We start from the raw sequence: 20,790 nt of genomic DNA, 5'->3' as shown, positions 1-20,790 counted from the left end.
CGTCTCCCTTGGCTCACGGCAGCCCCGGCCTGCTAACTGCAGGCCCCGCTTACGGACGTGCAAATCTACTGGAATCTTAATGTCATTTGGGGAGGAATCCGAGGAGAGGACGCGCAGGTAGCAACAACCCCCGGCTGGAGCGGGGCTGATGAGGCTAGAGACGCTCTCCAAGTCACAAAGTTCAGCCCGGATGGGTGTCCTGGGGGTTGAGGCAGAGAAAGGAAGCTGGAACCCTCAGGACCATAGTTGTGAGGGCGACCACGGCCAGCTGTGGAGGAGACAGGTCTGCGCGGGGAGGTGCCGGTGCTGGTGGTGGGTGGAGGGTAAATGCTGTGTCCTTACACTGTCGTGTCCAGAACAGCGCGGAAAGTAGTGGAGGACTGGAAAGCCTCCGGGGAAGAAAGCTTACCAGACCTCGTTCCTCCCAGCACTGAGGGCAAATGGGATGCCGTAGGTGGGACCAAAAGCAACTGTTTCCTTTCAGAAACACTGAGCCAAAGCCACACAAATTAGAAGCTGCCTGTGTGTATATTTATTTTGCTGTTTTATTGGCGAAGTTGGACATTCCAGGAGGCTTGCTGCTTCTGCTTCTTTTTTCCCCTTCACAGCTCTCTCTGCCAAGGTGGAAAATTTTTGACAGAAAAACGGAAACTCAGAAGTGGCTTGCCTTATATAGTATTATGCCCATATGTAGACCCATCTTTTCAAACAAGACGTGCTTTTTTTTTTCTTCCTAAGTTGTCTGTAAAATAATGTCATTGAAAAAAACAATAAGGCTCAACCCCACGCAGAGGGTGGATGGATAGGCTCTGCTCCTCCTTAGAACTGGTGGGGCGTGAGCTGACGTCCTGAGAGGCTGGAGGGCTGCTAAGCCACCCTGGGCATACTGAGGATTTCATACCTGTCGATTCTTGTGTTCAACTTCAGCACCTTTCAGATATTCCTCAAAAAAGGCTGGAACTTAAAAGCCTAAATTTTGCTCAGTCTTTGCTAGTCCATTGATGTTCAAAAAACATTGTGTCAATAAATTAGAGAATATGTATTCACTCATAGACAATAAATATGGCCTACTAGTGCCAGATGTCCCTGAGAATCTAATGATCACCAAATTTCACATTACTGATATCTTCAGAATTATGATGAACATATTTATTATCTTGATTGTGGTGATAGCCTCACAGGTATATACACATATGTCAAAATGTATCAAGTTCACTATAAGTATGTGCTTATACATATATATATACATTATATATATAATGTATATATATATATAAATTTTACCTCAACAACGCTATAAAAAAAGTATTCCCTCCAACAACAATCATCAAAAAATTCTTGATTATCATGAATCATCGTGATTTTTTAAATCTTCCTATAGGAAAATGAGCCTGTTTTAAGAAACCTTTAAGATGAAAAACTATTCCACTGACATCTTTCCATGGAGCTTAGTCCTGTCATGTGATCAGGGGGCACTTGTGACACTTCTCAGATCTATTTTTAGAATGCCCTAAAGTGTTTGAAATACCAGATGGAAATTTCTCATAGTTTCATTATTAATAATAACATGCCAAGAACCCAGAAAACTCTAATGACGTAACACAGCGGTTCTCAACCTGTGGGTCGCGACCCCTGAAAATACATCCTGCATATCAGATATTTACATTACGATTCATAACAGTAGCAAACATTTTAAGTGGTTATTGATAGGGTCTGAAACTTGGAAAATTGGTATGATAAGGCAGTTAGTTACATACAAAATAATATGGAGAATGCTATTTCGTTTCTCTGAGAAACATTAATGTAAGTCATCATTTAAGAACTGGAATAACTATGCAAGCCTCTTAGTTGAGAAAGAGTTTTGGGATATGCCTAAGTTGATAAGGAGTGTTGGGATATGATAATATTTATTTTCCATATTTCATCAGATAATAATCAATACTCTAGTTGAGAATGTGTGAAAGAAATAGCCAGTTAAATAAATCTAGATTTTACTTGTTAAAGGAAACTAACATTTTCCATTTTAAAAGAAAATTTCCATTTCCAATTTCATTTAAATTCCATTTTGATAATGACTCCATTTTGCTCTGCTGAAAAAGGTGTGCACACTGTCTCAGTTTTAGCAATTTTCATAGCTATCTTTACTTAGCGGATTCCACTTCCAGATGTATACAAATAATTATCCATCTGGGAGAAGAAATTTTCAGGTTTATGCTATGGTTTGAAATTACCAATGTTTATTTATAAGTGTTATTTATTTTACATTTGCACTCCTGTGAACTGACAAAGCTTGACTAATTTGAAAATGACTGGGCATAAGACACAGTCAACGATGGAATTCCAGGGCTTGCATAGTTACTCTAAGTCAGCGATTGTCAACTTTTTTCATCTCATGGCACACATAAACTAATCACTAAAATTCTGTGGCACACCAAAAAATATATTTTTAGCCAATAGGTATAAATCTGATTCATTCACACAGGGCAGCTGTTGCTTTTTTAATTGACAATCTAAAAGTTCAGTGCCCCTGACTAAATAGTCAAGTATTGCATTTTTAAAAATTCTTACGGCACACCAGTATGCCACAGGAGTGCTTAAGAATCTCTGCTCTAAGTTATGAATTGCTTTAAAATGTTTTTGAAACAAATAGGGTTGGCACTTGGGAAGGATAGCAAGAAGAGATGAGATGAAAGAACTGTCAGGTTTTCTCTTATCTATTGCTTTTTTAAAAGGAAGTTATGTTCATTGCTTCAAAAGAAGGAATCTGGTATGGTATATTTATTTAACATTAGCATCTTAACTTAGACCAAACCTTATATCATGGGGCCACCGATGTGGGGACATGCAGGAAGAGCACCACAAGCAACAAACTTCAACCAAGATGAAATCCTTCCTGGCCTCAATATTAAGGCTACCTAATAGCTCTGTGCCTCGGTTTCCTCAACTATAACCTGGATATTTTAATAGTCCCTTTGGCATTGGGTTTGGGAGCGTTCTAAGTGTATTGACAAATGTAAAGAATATTATTAAGATACTAGAGGCCCGATGCACGAAATTCGTGCAAGAGTAGGCCTTCCTTTCCCCAGCTGCCAACACCAGCTTCCCTCTGGCACCTGGGAAGGGCTCCCCTCGCAGCCCTGGCTTTGTCCGGAAGGACGTCTGGTCTAATTAGCATATTATGCTTTTATTATTATAGATAATAGCACATGCCAAATTATTTCCAGAAAATGGTTTATAATAGTAAAAGCTGTCTGGGTATTTATATTTGTGAAGATCGAAGAGTCAAGAGTAAACACTTCAGGCATTTAAAGCACATTAGATCAGGAAGGATCCCCTTGTATTCCGTTACCACTGGTCTGTTCCTAGTAGTAGTTCCTATATTCTGAAAGACAAACCTTATTTATAGATAAACATACTTGAAAGGTTCTTCTAAGATAGTTGTTTGACTCAAGGTGCAACTCACTCTGAAGCAAGCAACAAATGAGGCATGCGGCCCGCCGGCCATGAGTTTGACATGCTTGCTCTGAAGCCTCAAATTTCTCTGGTCATTGTGAGCGGGGTTGGTTCAGGGCTAATTTGTCTATATGGCATGCAGCTCATTTTGCAACATGTTGTTCACTCTTCTACAGAGTATAGATGCTCTTGAATTTGATATGGAAAAGTTCTCCATTTCCTACTGCAGTGAAAGAATGTTTAAATTGAAACTAATTTATACAAGCTATAGGCCAGTGCACAAGACAGCTGTGTTTTCTCCAGGGGGCCACTACAGCACTCACAGATGTCACAACACATTTGGAACACACCAGACTCCTCCTGTCCCTGGTGAGTGGCTGCTGTTACTTCATCTGCCACCCGAGGAGATAAAGCCTCTAATGCCCTCTAGTCGGGGTTGGAAGAAGAGAATGGATTGCTTTTCATTGAACCCAGATTTGTTTTCTTAATTTGTACATTTGAGTAAAACTGCAAAGATTTTTTATTTCTTTGGGCAAGTATATGAAGTAGAAGGTCTATAACTTACATTCTCTGTGCTTTGAATTCGCAAAGATATTCTGAGCTTGAGAAGCAAACAAAATAGACTTGATAGACATTGATGGCCTTTGAATAGTGCTTTGCAAGTTTACAAACAGATTTCATGTAATACACACACACACACACACACACACACAATTTCCCACATTTTGGTGAGATATGGTATTTCACAGTAATTCTAATTTTTTATTTAGTTGAAGATCAATGAATTAGGAATTTTTTCATGTGCTTCTTGGTAATTTGTATTTTTTAAATAACAGCTGTAACTGAGATATAATTTGCATACAATTTAAAGTATATAATTCAATGGTTTTAAGTAGAGGTTGTGTAACCATCATCACAATTTTAAAACATTTTCATCACTCCAATGGAAGCCTCATACCCCTTGTCAGTCACTCTCCACTCTCACAACCCCAAATCCAGTCCCAGGCAATCACTAATCTATAAAAGAAATTTGCCTATTTGGGGCACTTCATATGTATGGAGTCATTCATTATGTGTCTTTTGTGTCTGGCTTCTTTCCCTTAGCATAATATGTTCAAGGTTCATCCATGTCATAGAATTTATCAGCACTCTGCTTTTTTACGTGTGAATAATACTCCATTGTATGGATATCACAATTTGTTTATCCATTTCTCAGTTTATAGACATTTGGGTTGTTTCCACTTTTTGGCTATTATAACTAACTAGAGGTCTGGTGCACAAATTTGTGCACGGGTGGGGGCTGGGCTGGCCAGGGGGAGGAGATGGTGGGAGGTTGGCCGGCCAGCCCCACCCCCGATCGGGGTAGAGGAGCTGATTGGGTCTGGGCCAGCAGGGGGGTTAGGGTCACGGGAGGTTGGCTGGCTGGCCCCGCCTCCACAGTGCATGTCATATCTACGGGTTGTTCCGGTCATTCCAGTCATTTAGGGTTTATATATATAGATGCTGGTATAAGTGTTTGTGTGTAAGTTTGTGTACATTTTTTCTTTCATCTTTGGTTTATACCTAAGATTAGAATTGCTGGCTCATATGAAAACTCTGTGTTTAATAGTTTGAGGAATTGTCAGTCTGTTTTTCGAATTAACTGCCTCATTTAAAAAGCCCACCAGTAGTGTATAATGGTTTCAATTTCTCCACATCCTTGCCAACAGTTGTTGTTATGTGTGTGTGTTTTTTTATTACAGCCATGTTAGTGGGTGTGAAGTAATATCACATTGTGGTTTTGATTTGTGTTTCCCTGGTAGCTAATGATGTTGGGCATCTTTTCATGTGCTTATTGGCCGTGTGTGTGTGTGTGTGTGTATATGTGTGTGTGTGCATGTGTATCATCTTTGGAGAAAAGTCTATTGAGATCCTATTGCCCATTTAAAAATTTGGGCTATTGTTTTTTTTATTTAGTTGTAAAAGTTCTTTATATATTCTGGATACAAGCTCTTTATTAGACACATGATTTGCAAAATTTCCCCCATTCTGTGGATTGTCTTTTCACTTAATGGTGTCCTTTGCCAGCACAGAAAGTTCCATTTCATCTATTTTATCTTTTGGTACTTGTGGTGTTGGTGTTGTATCTAAAAAATTATTGCCTAATCCAAGATCAAAAGATTTACAGCTGTGCTTTCTCTTAAGAGTTTTATGTCTTATATATAGGTCTTTGGTCAATTTTGAGTTAATTTGTATATATTCTGTAGGTAATTTGTCTTTATTATTTTGTGAATTGCCTTTTGTGTCCAGTTCTATACTTTTCCAGTCAAATCTTTTTTCTCAAACATTTTTAAATGCTCTTTGCATTGTATTTTTGTTATTTATGCTTCATATTTTATTTTTCAGAGATGATGAGTAACCAAGGCTCTAAAAAAATCTTCAAAGACTTCTTTAAAATCACATGGCTAATGCAACTGTTACTAAAACCCAAGTCTTCTGACTTTAAACCTCATGCTCTCCAACTTAAAAGTCCTGACACAGTGCAATCACATTCTCAGTTTGTATTCAGTATGTCATTAACAAGAGCCCAGCTCAGCAGAGCTCAAGGTAAACTACAAAGGTAGTCAAGTTTAGTGCTCATAGACTACACCCAAAGTATTCAGAATTTAAAGCAAAACCCCAGCTGCAAGACCAAGGACAGGAAAGGTACTGATACCCTGTGAAGTCAGAACCCTGGACAGCTCAGTAGGCGCTTCAGCAAAAAATAGTGTTTTCTTCCAACAGGACTGAAACCACTATTAGTGGCTGACTCATGCTTCTGGGGGTTAGTTCCAATTTAAAGGGCTCTGGCCTTATTCATATGACCCTAATGTCTCCTGGAGAAAAGTGTCATGTCATCTTCCAAGAATCTGTCATCTTTATGAAGTGGCAAGGCCTAATCTTCAGGTCTGACAAATAGGTGAGGAAAATTCTAGGTCCTGGAGTCTTTGGGGGGCGATGTGTGTAGGTCTGTGTGTAGGAGGTGGGGGGTTGGGGAGGAGTGGGGGGTGTTAGGCTGGTCTAAAGAGAAATTGTTTTCTTTTTCTCCTTTTTTTGGATTACTTTATCCATAAGTCTGCCTTTCCATCAAATTTGGGGACTAGGCAGGAACTCCACTGTAAGTGGGGATCTGAAACAGTACTTGGTAGAGGCTTAAGTCTACCTGAGAGTGCCTAGGAGAGTTGAGGGAAATGCTCACATGAAAGGACTGAGAGCCAGGCCATATTTATAATTCCATGTACACCATAATATGAGTTTGGACATTGGTGTCACAGGGCAGATAGAACCACACAAATTCTGTGGCTTGCATGCACTTATGAACTGTCCTGAGTCACTGGTCATCTATTCCATTGCGGCCCTATTTGGTCTAAGGCCATGATCAATAAGGATAAGACTATCATGACTGGGAAATAACCTAAGATAAAGTTGCAAGCAAAAGTCCTTAGCATGAAGATAATAAAGGATACCTGCACAAAGTCAATAAAGAGAAAGAAACACTTTGGGTCCATTTCATTTCCCTTGAAAAATAATCAATTAAAAAAAATCAAACTTTGTCTCTTTTAAATGGGCATAACACCCTAGAACATCAGTCAAAGGATGCTTTCTGTTTTAATGGCAAGAGGCCAACTGTATAGAAACAATTGCTCTGCAGAATGTCTAGATGATCCTCTGGGGAAAATGTTGCTCTTCAACAGAGCCATGGCTTCCTGTGCAGCTTAATTGTGAAGATGTTAGGAAGATGCTGTCAAATATTGTTTCTACTCTAACCTGTCACTAGTATTGGAAGTTCAACATTTTGACTTTATAAATTTGTCAGGTCAGTACTTTTGTAAATGGCAGCATCTCCAAATAAATAACTCAGCATTCATAGAAGTATCATACCTCATAGTGAATTATCAGACAGCTTTACTAAGCTGAGCTTACATTCTGATGAGGGGAGAAGACTAGGCCAGCACTCCACATTGGCCTGGGAGGACAGCCACTGGGATGCAATGATAGGCCCTTGACCTCAGAGGGAGATGCTTAACTTCCCCAAGGCTGACCACATTTCAGCAAACCATGAACAAGCTCAAGAATCTTGCAGCTTGTATTATAACAGAAGTGATCCCTGAGATTGTGAAAATATTTCTTTTCTTTGAGCTTTTTCATCTTTTCGGAATTCTCTAGGGAAAAAAGAAGTTATATAAAAAGTCTCTAAGATCATCAGCATCTTTTATTTAGTTAGTTTTCGCACCTTTTAGATACTAATAAGTTTTGTTTGTAAATTATACATGTAAGGTTATCTTAAGCATCAAGGATCAATTCATAAAAGGAGCACTACAGGCTGCCAGTAAACAGGAGGAAGACAAGGATTATGCATGTGACTGCATCAAGAAAAGCTCCTGTATACCTTTTAATGAGCAATGCCGCTCTAAAGCCTAACTTCAAATTCTGCTACCTGAAAAACAAGACAAAAAGCACGAACAGCAGTGCTGGGCAGACCAGCTGGGCCCCCTGCCAGGAGCGCTGCTGTGAGAGAGCATTGTGAGGACTAATACGGGTTGACTAGGAGTTATTTTGATCCTGTAAAAATAAACTTCTTCCTCTTCACTGATTTACATGCACATTTTATGTAGCATATAGTAGATACTTAATATATAACGGCTAAATAAATGAATGAAGTGTGAGGATTTTCACTAGAAGGTGACACATTGAGGATCCTTTAAACAAAGTCATCTCTTCTACTCCAGCCCTGAGATATCAAGCCAGAGTCTCCACCAGGCTCCTCCAGATCCTGTGATATCCTGGGTCCTGGCTTTGACCCATATTTTCTTTCTGGAGATAGAGTGGCTTAGACTTCAGCTTTCAATCCCTTCTTGTCCTGGTTTCTCTCTCAGATGTGTCTTTACCTCTGGTGATTTGGCCTCCTGTAGTGTCACTTCAGCCCCTTTTCACCTTGCAATTCTCTACCCACTTCCTAGATAAACCTGAGTCACTATCTCTCCTCCCCTTGGCGTCCTGCTCTCTACAGCTGTCACCCGTGGGATAGAGGCATTTGTGCAGCTGTGGCACCTGCAGGCTCTGAAGTTAACCTCTTGCTCTTGTCAATCTCTGCCTACTATGCCCCTTTAACCCCCAATATGCATAGAGGGGTACCACTTGGGAATACACAAGGCCATGTGGAAAGCCATAACATTCCTAAATATTGTAAAGCACAGATGCCTTGAAGTCTGAAATATTTCAACACAGAGGCCATGAAGTTTGGACACCTCATAAACCACCTCTTCAGAGGATTTGAGATTAAAATCTCCAGTGATGATAAACACAGTCTCCTGCTCAACTGTTATGGGGAATCCACAGCTTAACTGGGGTGAACTCTGAGGGATGCTTAGAGGTAGTGGTTGAGTATGGAAGCTTCAGTGTCAATAACAGAGCTATAACTTAGTCTTGGCCCAGAATGCTCATTTAATTTAGCTAACTAAGTTTGGAATGGAATGAAGGCACTCTAGATAATGAATTTAAGGAAGTTCTAAATAGTCAGTCTATCTGGGCCATCTAAGTGGAAATAGCTGTGGTTCCCTCCAGATTATATGCCTAAAAATTGGAGCTGATTCAATGCCCCTTAAATACTAGCTCAGGTATTTGCATAATTATTCTCAAACTTGGTGGCTTCCTTGGGGATCATCTTAAACTGATATACTTAAGCTAACCTGACTCCAGCTTTCTCTTGCACTTTGCATTTGGGCAGGGAGGCCACTATGCCACTTATAAGCCCCAAGTTGAAAGAGGGAGTGGGGAGGAAAAATCAGTTCTTGCGTAATGAGGCCCCTCCCAAAGGATTAATTGCATCCCAGAGCAACCCCAGAACCTTTATCTATCCCCCTACAGTTTCCCAACAAGTCTGACCAACCTAAGAAGTTTCAGGAACTATAAACTTGGGCTGATAACTAGGGACCACAGCTATTTCTGCCTAATATTGCCCCCCATGTTACCATATTGAAAATGTCCCCTAAAGCTCCATGCTCATTGCATTCTATGTGGCATCCCCAGGAGCCGAACACTGCAGCAGCCCTCATTGCCCCACTGGAATAGAAACCACTGGCGGTCAACGTTGAGAATTAGCTACTCATGAGCACTATCCAGTATCACTAAAGGACTGTAACCCTGAGTGTCTTATAAAAGCCACTTTTTACTACAGGTTTCACAATTTGTGGTCTGCCTCAGAGCTGACATTTTGTTCTCCTAGCAGGGCCTGTTATTTTCCTGGATTCTGTCCAGAAACCACCAGCCAAGAAAAGGATTCCTGAGATAAGCTAGAGGTATCAAAATTTCCAGTACACTTGTAGTACCACTGAAGCTACCCTCCTGGCTCTGGGAGCCCCAGTTGTGATGGGGTATGTTCACCCCTCCCAGAATACAATGATGCAAGTCTGCTGAGACTTTCTTCCAGCCAGTCTGTTACAGTGCCCCAACTGAGGCAACCTATCTTTTGGTACATGTTGAATTGGAGTACAATCATATTCTGGTTGACTGTCACACAACTCCAGGTACCTGGTCTATTCACTCATAAAATCCTGAATTGTTGCTAGCAATATGGGCTCTCTGCTGAGCTGAATCAATCCAAATATGAGACTGTAAAGGTCAATTCTCTGGAATTATCTCCCCTCGTTACATTCAATGATGTGCATGATTGGGGCAGGCCACCACGCTCCAACAGTCTCTAGTATTTGGGGGGCTTGTGGAATACTGTGAGATAGATTGATAATATCTATATATTATTCCTTCCATATTTCTCCATCCTGACTGCCAAGCTTACCAAAATGCTTAAGGAAAATAAGCCAAGCGCCATAAAAGACCTAAAAGGCATTTACAATCACAAAGATGATCCATCCTGCATCTGTTCTAGTACACCCAGACTATTAGGGTCTTTCCTCCCCCAAGCATATGTTCTGAACACACCACGGAGGAATATTTTCTCAAAGTCTGGGCTAGAGACCAGCTACATCAGAATCACTTGGCCTCCTAGCTTAACATGCTTGTTCCCAGGCCCTACCCCAGATCTCATGAGCCAGATCCACTGGAATTAGGCTCAGTCATATGTAATTTAAATAAGCACCTTCAGTGATTCTTACAGCTGCTAAAATTTGAAAATTATAACAGTAGCAGCATCCTTCCTAACTCAGCCCTGCCTTGGCATTTTTACAAATCTATTCCCTAAGTTTACCATTCTCCATCCTTTGCCCCTTCCAACCACCCAGCCAAAGTTATATGCTATACGAGTGGAAGTTCTTGATCACCACCAAAGCAACATAAAGCTTGAGGGCATTATTTAGAAGAAGGCCATGTTTTCAATAATAACAAAAACTGGCTATTGCAACAAAGAATACCACCCAATTGTCCAAAGATGAAGCCAAAGGTCCATTCTTTGGTTCTAAGTCCCTCCTGGTGCCAAGGTCAGGGTAGGCTAGGCCAAGTAGAGACAGCAATGAGCAGCTTGCCACAGGCAAGGCAGTCAGGTAGATTAGGGAGAAGTGTTTATAACTAAGAACCCAGAAAGACTGGTGGAGCTGGGACCATTTAATACTAGAAGGTAGCTGGTTGGGTATTTGCAGCAAGGTGTAGTGCTAGAAGAGCTAAGACAGACGGGGTTAGGAGATCCAGAAGACAGTTAGGGCAAAAAGAGGGCATTGACAGCACCCAGCCGAAGAATTCAAGGAACAGGCTAATCTAGTAAAGGCCGTATTAACAGACACATCAAGACAATGTACAAAGACACGTTCAAAGAAGCTACATTAGATTTGTGGTTGGAGTGGGGGTAGAACTGGAGAAAAAATAGGAGATAAAAATAAAACAAGGACCTTAAATGGACAGATGATGATAATGTGTTGTGGCTGAGGAATACAATCACCTTTCTGGGCCTGCAGTCTAAGTAAAAGACACAAAGAAAAGGAGAGAAAGAGGAAAGAATTCTCCACACAAAGAACTGGTCAGCTCTTTAGCGAAGTAAGACTATCACCTCTGCTTAAATTTAGGCCATGGCCAGGTAGCTCAGTTGGTTAGAGCGTCATCCTGACATGCCAAGGTTTCAGGTTCCATCCTCTGGTCAGGGCACATACAAGCATAAACCAATGGATGCATAAATAAGTGGAACACACAAAACGATGTTCTCTCTCAAAAAAAAAATTTTTTTTTAAATTCACTGTCCCTCAATTTTCTCCTTAGAGCTAAATGCAAATATAAATGGGCTGGCAAAATGAGGAGGTTTTATTGTCTGAGAGTTAGTGCCTCTTACAGTTCCATTCTGGCTGCCTTTTAAGAAAAGCTACTAATTATACATCAACAAATCATGGACAAAGATTATTTAACCTTCTTAGATAGACCCATCAGAAATAGCATTCTGTTGGTCTAATTAAAACTTTAACCAGGCCCGTGTGGCTCAGTGGTTGGGTGTCGACCCATGAACCCGGAGGACAACGTTTGATGTCCGGGTTTCAGGCTCCATCCCCAGCAGGGGGTGCGCAGGAGGGAGCTGATCAATGATTCTCTATCATCATTGATGTTTCTATACCTTCCTCTCCCTTCCTCTCTCTAAAATCAACAAAAACATTTTAAAAAACTTTATTTCAGAACAATTTCTAACTTTAATTGAATGGTATATATTCAGTGCCAGACAATAATAAGAGGCCCTCTGCTGATGACTTCAGAAGTGCCACATAATTATCTCTTCCACGGTCAAAGTAAACCCTAAGTTGTGCTGCATTTATTCTTTGTGTGATGTATCAAATTCAACTGTGTGACATAGAATTTTCATAGATAATCTAATAAAATCATTAACTGGAAAGTATTCATTTGCATAAGGATCTAATGTTAACAGTAATAGAAAAATTAAATTAGCCTTTGAAGTCTCCAGACTTTCAGTTCTCTGGAATTAAATTTAAAGGCATTCCAAAGCCAAATTGTAATCTGAAAGTGTCCAGAGTTCTCTAGCAATAAGCATAGAGCTTCGGAGGAAATAAACTTAACTATCAATTTAAAAGGTTTTAATTAACAAATTATTATGCAACCCAAGATTTTCTTTTCTAGGTTTGTAAAGTCACCTCTATTTTGTTTAAACAATCCTCTTTAAATCAGGCAGTGACCATTAATTTGTTACATTCAGTGGAAATAGACCTTCCCAATTGATTTCAGATTGGAGCTACCTTTACCCATAAATAAAAAGATTACATTTATATGTTTGTCCTTTGTCTAGGTAGGAGTACAAAGAAAGAGATGAATGAAATGAAGTTTTATTTCACTTACAACGTTTATTTAGTTTGCTTGGTTTTTAGTGGTTTCAACTTCCATTGTTTCTTGAATAGACACATAAAACTATATCATAAACTTTAAAGTGAGAAAAGGAGATTAATGAGACTGATCACTCTTTTTGTATTCCTCCTATGGCTTTTAACTGTAATCGGCTTTTGCTCCAAATACTATCTGGAACATGTTAATGACATTCTTCCTTTAAGAATTACTCAGGACAAAGGCTTCAGTTTGGCAAATCACCAGTGGTTACAGAAACTCTAACTTAACTGTTGGCTGGTCAAATCCTTGAGCTTAACCTAGAAATAACATTCTTAAAGTTGTTTATATAATACTAGAGGCCCAGTGCAGTGCAGTCCCTTGGACTGGCCTGCGGGGATCCAGCCAAAACTGGCTCTTTGACATCCCCTGAGGGGTGCCCGATTGCAAGAGGGTGCAGGCCAGGCCGAGGGACCCAACCAGTGCACGATCAGGGCTGGGGAGGGACCCAAGGAGGGCTCCAGGGTGTGTCCAGCCCGTCTCACCCAGTCCCAGCCCTACAACAAGCTAACCTACCAGTTGGAGCATCTTCCCCCTGGTGATCAGTGCATGTCATAGCGACCGGTCAAACAGTTGGAGGGACAATTAGCTCTCTCCCAGTCTTGTACTGGGTAGGAAAGTCACAACAGATTTCTAATACTATACTATGACAATTACTATACTTTTATCCAAAAGACCTGCATCCCCTCCCAAAAGAAAAGCTTAATGCACATAATTCAACCACTTGATTTCTGAGCCAACTTTTTAATCTAAAAGGTTAGTTCTCTGTTATTATCTAGTCTTTATATGCTAAGGTAAAAATTTGTCCAGATAGGTCATCTTGTTCAACTAGATTTTCAGAGAAGATAATATTAAAAGTACAGTTATGTATCAAATTTCATTGGTATTTGTTTTAAGCCCATACAGAAACAACAAGTATTTTAATTAATTTGCTTTTAATTAATCAATTAATAACATGAAAACTAAAAGTTCTGTGAAATAAAAAATATAGAGGAGCCAGTGGTGTTCAGTGGTTAGAGTGTCGACCTGTGCACTGAGGGTGAAGGGTTCAATTCCCTGTCAGGGGCATGTACCTTGAGTTGCAGGTTCAACCCCCACCTCGGAGCATATGTAAGAGGCAACTGGTGTGTCTCTCTCACATCACTGTTGCTCTCTCTCCCTTCCACTCTCTAAAAATCAGTGTAAACAATATCTTTGACAAAGATTAACAAACAAAAAAAATGTAGAGGAAAAACTTACCTTTTTCTATATGTTTATGTATGTTTACAACAGTCAATATTAATTGAACCATGATAAATATATTGAATCATTGGTAGTTGTTAGATTAATGGAAATATTTTTAAAATCTTCACTCCTATATTTTTCTTGAGAATACAGTTTAAAACCATAGTCTATTGAATGAGGTGGCCACCTGGTGATGGAAACGAGCACTACAGGCACTGTTTTGTATGAACTTAACGTCATATTCTACACAAACCGACTGAACCACAAAAAAAAATGGTAGCGCTGTCCAACAGAAACATAATGTAAGTCACACATGTAATTTAAAATTTTCTAATCACCGCTTTTAAAAAGTAAAGAGAAACAGGAATTTTCATACTACATTTTTATTTAACCCAATATATAAAAAATATTATTTCTACATGTAAACAATACAAAAATAGTTTATTTTTTCATAGTAGGTCTTCAAAATGGGATGTGCATTTGACAGCACATCTCAGTTCGGACCAGCCACATTTCAGGTATTCAAAAGTCACACGTGGCGATGGCTAGTGGCTACCACGCTGGACAGAGCAGAGCTGGAGAAGGAAAGGAGAGCTGCCATTTGCTTTGAACGAAGTTCCTTCATTCCTCAGCCCCTCTCCTCTGCCCACTCTTTTAAAAGTTCCTCCTTTTCCCTCTTTCAATTTTACTTTATTTTGTAAATTTTTTTTTTTTTTTTTTTTGCCTCCTGAACATTTTAGAATACTTAAACGACCCTTGAAAGCTTGTCCGAAAACAAGAATTCAAGAAGACACCTGGAGGGCCCATTTCTCAGGGTACGAAGCGGGGTTGGGAGGCGTCTGCCCTTCCACTAGGCTGCATGGCGCTCGACGGCTTTCAGGGAAGGCCGTGGTCGCCGGCTGCAAAAGGGGGGGCCACGCCGCTGGGGATCAGGGCCTGTCACGTCGGGCATCTTTGTGACATCACAGCGCCGTGTTTTAGGGGTTCCAAACCCACCAAGCCTGCGGGTTTCCCGGCCCTGAGGTTCAGGGATTTTCAATGAGAACGAGCAGGGACTCGAGGAGGCAGCGACTCGGTCTTCGCAGCGATGCTCACAGCCCACGGCTTCCAGTCCCGCCCTCTGACCCAGCGACAGCAAGTGAACAGCCCCGCGAGCACCCCACCAGTTTCCAAGCAGCACCAGCCCGGTCTTCCGGGTGGACCCCGACTTCTGCTGATTGGCTGGAGGGTGCCGCCACGTGCAGCCGAGCATACACCCAGCAGCGCTGCTGATGCCTGAACGGTATGTGGAATGAAGTGGGCGGGCATTGGGAGGCCACTATGGCATGGGGCAAGCACTATGGGCAGTCTATCTGAAGTGTACCTGGCGTATAAGACGACCCCCAACTTGGAGGCATATTTTTCAGGGCCAAAAAACTCCCACCCCCTCCCCGCCCAGAAGTCGCCCCGAGGCTGAGCGCGTTTCCTGGGCAACCGCTAGGGCTGAGTGACCACAGCAGGCCAGGAGCTGGAGAGGGTGCCGTGCCTGCTGCTGCAGGGCAAGGACTGAGAGGTTGGAGCGGACTCTTCTGTCTCCATTGCCTCGGAATCCATCTTCTCTCTGGGGTTTGGTGAGTGTCTGTCACCTGGTGACCTTTGGGCGCATGTTACCCGCAGTCTGACCCTTGGAGTTTCGGCTCCCCTCTTGTCTGTCTCCAGCCGCATTCGGAGTAAGACAGGAGAGAAGCGACATTGAAGGCAGAGGATCTGGGAATGGTGCGATAGAGATAATCATAAGACAGTGACCTGGCTTCATCTGAGGCCATCAGTGACCAGAGCAAAGTTTACTGGAAAGAGGAGAAGGAAAGGGCGGGTGGCCCAGAGCCACCTGTACAGCCCTTACTGCGCCGGTCGAGGTGCTGGGCAGGGAGAAACCAACTTGATAAGGCTCCCCTCCAGCCACAAGGGTGTTTGGCCCATCAGTGAGTGATAATGGATGGATTCTGACCACTTTATCCCCGAGGGAGGAAACAATATGATCACACAGGGCTTCTAGTTTGTAGAAAAGGAATTTGATCCTTTCAGAATGACACTCTGCCCGACTCTCATGGCAGACAGATACATGGTCCTTTACACTCTGATTGGTCATGTACAGAAAGTATTTAATTTATACCATAAAGGACCCTGCGGTATGACAATTCATTCAAACCATTCAACAAACTTTTATCAAACACCATGTGTGTGCCCGGCGCTGTGATAAGTTCATGGTCTCTGCCTTCAATGAACATGTAACCTTGTAGGGAGGAAAGACCTGCAAGCATCACAATCCAGGGAGGCAGGTTCCATATATGGGGCATATATGCATGCAGGCCTTAAATGCAGTCACAGGGAAGAGAGTGATTATAATACCGCCAGACCGAAAGTCTTCACAGAGAAAATTCTCAATTTAAACCTTTAAGGATGTATGGAGTGTACCATGAAGTCAAGAGAAAAGACATTTTAGGTTAGGAAAAACAACATATGCCAAAGTATAAAAATATCCCAGCCTGTTCAGAGAAATATAGTTATGGCCAAAGCCTGAGGTGGTCTAGGGCAGTGGTCGGCAAACTCATTAGTCAACAGAGCCGAATATCAACAGTCCAACGATTGAAATTTCTTTTGAGAGCCAAATTTTTTAAACTTAAACTATATAGGTAGGTACATTCAACTATATAGGTAGGACAGAGCCAAATATCAACACTACAACAATTGAAATTTCTTTTGAGAGCCAAATTTTTTAAACTTAAACTATATAGGTAGGTACATTCAAGTTTAAATTCAACTTTAAATTCACGGTTTTCGTCTTCCATTTTTCTTTGCTTCTTCTTTGTAGCCATCTCAAACAGGACACCTAAAAGAATGTTTCATTTTATAATAATAAACCCACCAACACAAAAGAATTACAATTCTTAAATTGATGACAAAAATACCTGTAGGATGTGCAGCTGGTTGGAAAAATACAGGTAACTTTATGCTTCGAGTAGGTACTTTTGTCACCCGCGCACGATTTGCAGACGCGACTACCACTAACCACTGCACAATGAGACTGCTGGCTGACTGGCTCACTCAGCTTGTGCGTGAATCGCACGCAGCCCCCCTGCGCTGCGTCTCCCCTCGCCCGACCGACGGACACCCCCCACTTCTTCTAACTCCACTTCTTCAAAATAGACTTGCCCAGGCTAAAAACCAACTTCTGTGCATGGGCCACGAAGTTTCAATCACATTGTACATGCACGCCTGCATGTGGTATTTTGTGGAAGAGCCACACTCAAGGGGCCCAAGAGCCGCATGTGGCTCGCGAGCCACGATTTGCCTACCACTGGTCTAGGGAGTTTGTGACTGATGAGCTTGAGAGGTAGGCAGGAGTCGGAGCACAGAGACCATGAATACCTTCCAAGGGGACTAGTCACTAGTGTGAACAAATTTACCTTTCAGGAAGCTGGCTGTCACAGTAGAGGATGGATTGGAGGGAAGTGGGATGATAGGGAGGGAATCCAATTAAGGTGAAATGAGGAGGGCCGTAACTAAGGAAGAGGCAATTGGAATGGAGAGGAGAAAAAAAACCCTGATAGACAATTTAAGAGGTATATGCAGAAGGATTTTCATATGTGAGTGAATGTGGGGAAAATGGAAAAGGGTGGTTGAGGGTAAGTCCCAGGTTCCTGGCTTGGATGAGTAGAAGGATGGTGTTATTTACTAAGAGAAGGCACACATTGGGAGAAGCAGGCTGGCTGGAAAAGATAGTGAGCTCAGTTTGAGCATACTGAATCCGAGATGTGTGTGACACATTCAGTTGGCCTTTTCCAAATCCAACAATTCAGTTGGATTTGTTGCACAGGGAAGAGGGAGATACAGATTAGTAACTTTTCACCAAGAAGGAAACAATTGCTCAGAAAAGTAGGTTTGAAGTAACAGGTAGAGAGAAGCCGAGGAGAAAAAGTCACACCAAAGAGGACAACTTAAAGAAGAGAGTCATCAGAATTGTCAAATGCCATGTCAAAGTCAAGTTGAAAGCTGAAACATGCCCAATGTCTTTGGCAATTAGATGATTGTTGTTCTTGGTAAATGAAACTATAAGGCCTAAGGTGTCCCCAATCAGATTGCATTGAGCTAAGAACTAATAGAGATAATGGAGTATTGGTAATGACTAGAAGTTTTTCTGTGAAGGTATCTAAAACTAGCTATTCTTAGAATACAGGCAGGAGGATTTGTTAAAAGTTAGTAACCACCTAACATTCATATATTGAAGAGAAAAGAGACACTAGAAAAGAAAAGAGAACACATGAGAAAGAGGAAATGCTGACAGAGCAATATTCTGAAAGAGACGTAAGAGGGTGGGATCAGTACACAAGAAGAGAGATTAATTTTGGACCAAAAAAAGGAATACTTTTACTAAGACAGGAATCAGGAAGAGAAAGAAATACATGTTTAGGAGGAGATGGAATTTAGAATGCGTGTTATGATGACATCACTGTTCTCTGGGACAAGATTATCTCCTGGAAAAGAGAATTTGAGAAGAGTGGTGGAAGTTTAGAATAGTCCCTAAGTCATGAGTTCCAGATCTGTAGCTCTAGTCCTACTCTCCTTAGGAAAGGAAGCTGAAGAGGAAAATATAAATATCTATTGCTGAAGTCAGAGGCATGCATTTGTAGTAACTTATACTCCATGCTGGTTATGTGAAATCTTCCGGCAGCATTCCAGAGCAGAAGAGAGAGGCGATGGAATAAGTCAGAGATTTGAGACTTGAAGGGTGAAAGCTGTAGAAGCTCCAAGGGGTTCCAGATTCCCTGGAGGGACCAGAGAAGACCTGTAGGCCCTTAGATGAGCAGATCCTGAAGAGAGCTTTCCCAAAGTGCAGGAGAGTGAGTACAAGCTGGCCATTCCACAGGTCTTGATGGAATCAGAAGCTTTAGCTGGAAGCCTTGAGCCTCCTTTTGACTAGAAAAAATACACAAAGTTATAAGTACCAGAAAGGTGCAAGGTTCTCATAATTCATGTTTAATTATGAAAATTATAGAATTTGGCATTTTAAAAGTATTATTTTTTGCCAATTAACTATGATTTACAATATTTTTTCCTAAATGATGAAGGGAAAACAAGGTGACTGCCAGGTTAAGTTAGTATCACAAATATGTATATTTTTCTCTATCAAGAAAGCATAGTCTTAAATGGAGAGCTGTACCTTGTTCTCAAGAAAGACTCAATACTATCAAGATGGAAGTTCTTCCTAAAATTAATTTTTACAATGGAGTCTCAAAACCCCATGCAAATTTTTAAAAACCAAATTGAAATAATCATAAATTCTATTTGGAAAAATAAATATTAAAGAATAGCCAGGATTTTTTCCAAAACAGAATATGATATGGGAATTCACAATATAAACCATAGTGCTTAAAACAGGATAATACGATAGAAATAGAGCTGAAAGAGGGCGCAGATTAGAAAGTCCAAATTAGACTCAAGTACATGTGATAATTTAGTGAATAACAAAGGGAACAGTCAATGTCTTCTGAAAAAGCTCTCTTGGACACAGGCTAGATAACTTGTATCACCATTTGGTGACTGTGGGGTCCTGAGGGCGGGCTTTGTCCCTTGTGTGGTGATGGAAAGGCAGGCTTTCCTTTGGTGTTCACAGACATTAAACCAAAATGTAGGGGCTTCTCTTCTGGTGAGAAGAGGTGCTACAAGCCCTCCCTTACTTGGTGTGCCATCTGAATAAGCCTTTGGAGGGAAGACTATAGCCTGCATCTATGTCTTGGACTCTGTTGGAATATCTAAATTCTTTCAGGTTGTTCCTTGCTAAGCATTCCCTTGCTTGGCCACTCCTGCCGCCTATGCTATAATAACTTGGAATTGTCCAAGAAGTGTGTGATTCCATTATTGAAAGGATGCCAAGAATGGGGTATGAGACAATTGCCGATAGAAAGCAGGGAAAGAAAGATCAGTATAATTAATACCATTCTTCCATCACTCTTCTCAAGTTCTCTATGATTCAATATAGATCCATTGTCTATTTATCATCCCGACTACTACCACCCTACTCCAACCACCATCCTCTCTGAACTATCCCTTAACAGGTCTCCTTGCTTCTGCCTTTGACCCCTACAAGTCTGTTTTTAACAGAGTAGCTAAAGTGATCTTTTTCAAAACTTAAACAGCTCATGTTACTCTTTCACTCAAAATCCTCATATAGTTTTCCATCTCACTCATAATAAAACCCAAAATCCGCCGAACCGGTTTGGCTCAGTGGATAGAGCATCAGCCTGTGGACTCAAGGGTCCCAGGTTCGATTCCGGTCAAGGGCATGTACCTTGGTTGCGGACACATCCCCAGTGGGGGGTGTGCAGGAGGCAGCTAATTGATGTTTCTCTCTCATCGATGTTTCTAACTCTCTATCCCTCTCCCTTCTTCTCTGTAAAAATCAATAAAATATATTTAAAAAAAAAAAAAAACCCAAAATCCTCACAAGATAGCACATGACCTGGCCCTGCAATACCTTTCTGACCTGGCCTCCTACCATCTCCATTTCCCTGGCTGTGCTCCAGCCACATCATTTTCCTTGCTATTTGGCAAACATGCCAAGTACACTCTCACTCCTTTTTTTTTTTTTTTGCATTTGCTCTTCCCTCTGCTTGGATGCATTTCCCAGGGGTTTTCTCATAGCTCACACTCTCTGATTTCCTTGAGCTCTTTGCCCAGATACTAACTTACCAGAGAAGTCTTCTCTTTCCTCCAACACCATCATTCTCTGACTAG

General features: G+C 41.3%; 1 protein-coding gene across 1 annotated transcript in view; it reads right to left on the bottom strand.

Annotated features, from left to right (window-relative positions):
• The window catches only part of RTN1 (reticulon 1), a 110,387-nt gene extending 103,029 nt beyond the window's left edge, over positions 1–7,358 (bottom strand). Inside the window, exon 1 of the mRNA XM_006767718.2 lies at positions 7,354–7,358. Within this exon, the coding sequence (XP_006767781.2) occupies positions 7,354–7,358 (5 nt within the window). The remainder of the gene's footprint in view (positions 1–7,353) is intronic.
• Positions 7,359–20,790: the final 13,432 nt, after the last annotated feature.

The sequence above is a fragment of the Myotis davidii genome, unplaced genomic scaffold (genome assembly GCF_000327345.1).
Source record: "Myotis davidii unplaced genomic scaffold, ASM32734v1 scaffold281, whole genome shotgun sequence".
Lineage (NCBI taxonomy): Eukaryota > Metazoa > Chordata > Mammalia > Chiroptera > Vespertilionidae > Myotis > Myotis davidii.
The sequence above is the reverse complement of the archived record's forward strand: the minus strand, read 5'-3'. Positions and strand labels throughout refer to the sequence as shown.